We start from the raw sequence: 4,273 nt of genomic DNA on the forward strand, positions 1-4,273 counted from the left end.
GGTTTGCACACGTGTCCGTCACTGGAGTCGTCACCCCCCCCCCCCCCCCCCCCCCCCTTAAAAAATATAATCCTGTCCCACTAAGACTGGAGGCAAATTGCTTTCAACTCAAATAACCTCAGGAACCATCAAACTGTGACGACTGATCGTTTTCCTCTGAACAAACTAAACCAGAAGTCAGAGTGCGAAGAATCCAGCTTCAATTAATCACTCAGTCAATTAACAAAAGATTTAATGGCACCAATGTTGTTTCTCCCTAAAAAACTCCTGAAGGGAATTTTCTTCAACTTTGGATCCGTTGTCACCTGAAGTCAAAGAGGAAGTGATTTCAGTTTTCAAAGGTCAAAGGTCACAGTGACCTCATGAATCTAGACGGGGGTGAAACCTGCATCAAAACGTGTTCTCCTCTGAAACCAGGTCCTTAACTAGTGTTGATCTGGTTTGTAGTTTTATCGTAATCCTGCTAATTCACAGACAAACGCAGAGGAAAACAAAACCAAATCAAATCGCTTCCTTTATATTAATTAAACATGCTTCATATGCAGGGTAAGTGATGCTCAGTTTGCTGCTCACACACTAAAACATACAAGTTGGAAAGTAAGAAGTGAATTTAAAGTTGTCTCTTGTTTTTCACCTGCAGAGTTGAGAGTATTTTTTATATTTAATAAACAGCATTGTCTTTTAACCCCTCGTGGACTGAACCAACTTTCCCTCTGGTAACAGTAGTTCGAACAGAGTACTGTGTCACTGAAGTCTTACTTGTGTTTGTGCTGCAGCCCCGAGATGAGTCCTCTGAAGTCGGTGCCTCAGATTAGAATCGACATGGACCCGGACGATGATAATTCTTTCTACTGGAGGAGCAGAGGATCTGAAACGTCTCTGTAGAGACCGACCCACTCGCCCGGCGCCGGACGCATCCTGCAGCTCCGCTCTGTCTCTAACCGACTGATTCGCTTCCACTCACACACTCCTCCGTCGTTTCCTCAAACAGGAAACACGCAGTTTAACGCAGGTAACAGATACAATAATATATTTTCCTCACGGCTCCACATTCTGATGTAACTCTTTACTTCTCTTCTATGCAATCCCCCCCCCCCCTACTTACGGCTGATCCACAGTAAAACGCTGCAGCTCTGAACATGCATGGAGCGCCCCCCCCCCTCCTCCCTGCTCTTTTTATATATAAGTATATATAAATATCATCCGTCTGAACTTTTATATTCATCGAATTACTCTTAATACCATTTTCCTGTAGCAGGAAAAGTATGTTTTTATAGCTCTACCTCTTGTTTTAGATTCTTCTGATGAACCAACGTGTGTTGAGGCGTTTGGACTTTTCCTCAGACGCTCGGAGAGATTCTCTGTTTCACAGCTTGTGGAAGGAAAACGTGTGCGAGTAGAAACTTTACGTTAATTAACAGCGAATTAACAAACGTGCGGACGAGGAATATTTTTATCATCGCTTTTTGATGCTTTACTTTCTCTAATTTTTCTTTCACGTGTTCTCCTCAAAAGCTTTTGTTACTCGTTTAAATGAAATCGAACTCGGATCTGTTTTTTAATGATCATACCGCGTGTGTGTGTCCGTAACCTTTTCTAATTCCTTTGTTTTTCTTTCGCTGGTAGAAAACAGTTCAGCTCACGCTCCGGTTTCCCTCAGCCAAACTTAAACTCTAGGTGCAGATCATGTGCTTGCTTGTGCTTTACCTAAGTGGCTTATAAGAGATCGATCCAGACTGGAACTGATGTGATTTGATGAGAGGTTAAAAGACGGGAGTCAGGTCCACGTGCGCTCCGTGTGGGGGGGGGGGGGGGGGCAGATTTTTCTTTTTGTCTCAGCTGCTGTTGGAAATATCTGATGTGAAAATGGGAAAAAAAACTTGCTTCTTCTTGTTTTGTATATTTAAAATGGACAAATTTGAATTTTATTGAGTTTATCTTTACAAAGCACTGGTGTGTACGTTGGGGGGGGGAAGTTGGCTCCAGATGTTTCTACTGCAGGAGGAACAGTTTTCATTTTTTAATCTTTACACAGATCATCAGTTTGTGTGTGTGCACGTCTCGGCCGATGTAATTATATGAATTTGTAGATGATAAAAACTTAATCTGAGGTTGTTTAGTACCAGTGCCTGTGTTTGTTTGTCCACTAGAGGGCACTGACGGCTCATTTTTAAACTGTAAAATGTCCTGAAAAGTATTTTAATCACAATTTAAGAAACAAACAAGATGAATAACAACAGGATCTGTATCAAGACGATTGGACGATCGATGATGAATCAAGCTAAAAGTTCAGCCGCAGCTAAAACGAGACTTAATCTGTCTTCACGTTGAATAAAGTCTCTCAGTCCTGAATCCACTTCTTTAGATTTAATCCAAACTTTTATCACACGATCAGGTTCATATAGATCCAGATAATCCAGATAATCCAGATTCAAGTCTCGATGACGAGTCGTAATCCAGTGAAGAGTAAATAAACCCGTGTCTGTGTGATACCAACCGGGTTTTAGGGAAAACGTGCTTTGTTCACAATGTCAGAGAAATACTACACTACCCACAATCCTCAGGTGTAAGAGTGACAGCTGTGATTGATGAGGGTGCCGTTACCATGGAAATGCATCGTCCAGTGTGACACTACGTTTACCACAGAGAGGAGAAGAGGCCGGAGGTCACAATGGTTTATGGGATGTGTAGTTTCCTTGGCTCTTGTACTTTGGCCTTTTTTTTTCCGTCGCCCAATATTATTTTCGCTCTGAATCAAAAGTTCTATGATCACGATTGATCTCGTAGCTGCTTCGTCAATGAAACATTTACAGTTTAAAAGTGGACGCTCGGTGTTTGGCTCTAACCTGCAGGACAAAAAGCCAAAATGGCCACATCCGTTTTTCAAAGGGCTCACTGAAGCACTTTGGGACTTTTTGTGTCTCGGATCAGATTCCAAACTGTCGTCAGCACCAGCAACAGAAGATCAGATCTAAACTGAAGGAGCCTCCTCTTCCTCTGTGAATCCTCCAAACACCTGTCGACTCAAACCAAAACACGACGCGCTCGTTTCCACCATCTGTGAACTCTGTGTTTCATCTGCTTCTGTGTCTGATGTCAGTTTTTTTTAGTCGTCAACAAGCGCGAGTACGAGCGAAGACTTGACGTCCGGGACCTTAACGTGTTGTTAGCGTGTTGTGATCCCGTGTGAGCGTCAGACAAGAATCAGAAACCTGTTCGTCATGTTCATTGTAGAGACGGATACTGATGCTTCCTCTTTTGCTCTGGATTAGTATGTTCGACACTTAGAGCCGGTGAAATGGTTTATTTTAGAATTTATATTTTTCAAATGAAATGTATATTGAAAATAAACAGAAATAAACAGACAGTGAAGGTGTGTTGCTGCTTTTCTGTCTCTCCGGGAACATGTCAGTGCATTTCACTATAGTTATTAACTATAATCAGATCTCATGTGTTTGTGTACAGAAATAAAAGTGGTGCATTAACAGATAAAGTGTCACTTTATGAAGACAAAAGTTTATTTTAAATACTTAAATTATAAATATTGTCACTAACACATAATGAAGAAACAAATACAATTCTGTATTTTTTCTTTTATCACCACACATCATTCTGCACATAAATGTTATCTGTACATAATATGATATTATATATTATATTATTATTAGACAACTATATCAACACGACTGTCATCATAGAGTTTTTGATTCAGTAGCACCCTCTAGTGTCGCACCAGCCACATTACACCTGCTCTCCAACTGTGGAGCTTCAACTTAAGAACAACTTCAGTTCTAAGTTTTTACCTTCAAATATAAATCATAAATATTAATAATTATAATTAAAGGTAAATGAAGGAAACTAATGTGAAGGATTCCAATAAAACTATCTATAAAATACAGGAGCTGTAACATGAAGCTGATATTTATAATCCATAGTTATGCTTTGTGTTTCAGACTTCCTGTAATTTTTGTGTTTATCCTGTGAATAATTTAGAATAAATAATTTTTGATTGAGGGAGTGACGACTAACAGGAAGTATCCAGAGTTTTCATTTCATTTTAAAGACTCCAAAGTCAAAACTACAGGTTTCAGTACATTTCAAAAGCAACTTCTGCACTTAAGAGACATGACCATAGAAAATCAGGATTACTGGGTGATGTGCTGTGGAAGTCCAAGGGGAGGTATATATATATATATATATATATATATATATATATATATATATATATATATACAGGTATAAATATAATCCTCCACTGATGAATGAACGAAGC

General features: G+C 39.6%; 1 protein-coding gene across 3 annotated transcripts in view; it reads left to right on the forward strand.

The window, feature by feature from the left end:
- slc4a4a (solute carrier family 4 member 4a) overlaps positions 1-1,311 on the forward strand; it is a 44,003-nt gene extending 42,692 nt beyond the window's left edge. For all 3 annotated transcript variants that reach the window (XM_034596000.1, XM_034596002.1, XM_034596001.1), the window contains one exon: positions 777-1,311. Coding sequence is in view for 1 of the 3 variants with exons in the window: in XM_034596002.1 (XP_034451893.1) it covers positions 777-885 (109 nt within the window). In the remaining 2 variants the exon portion in view is untranslated. The remainder of the gene's footprint in view (positions 1-776) is intronic.
- Positions 1,312-4,273: the final 2,962 nt, after the last annotated feature.

Source organism: Hippoglossus hippoglossus, chromosome 9 (assembly GCF_009819705.1).
Source record: "Hippoglossus hippoglossus isolate fHipHip1 chromosome 9, fHipHip1.pri, whole genome shotgun sequence".
NCBI lineage: Eukaryota > Metazoa > Chordata > Actinopteri > Pleuronectiformes > Pleuronectidae > Hippoglossus > Hippoglossus hippoglossus.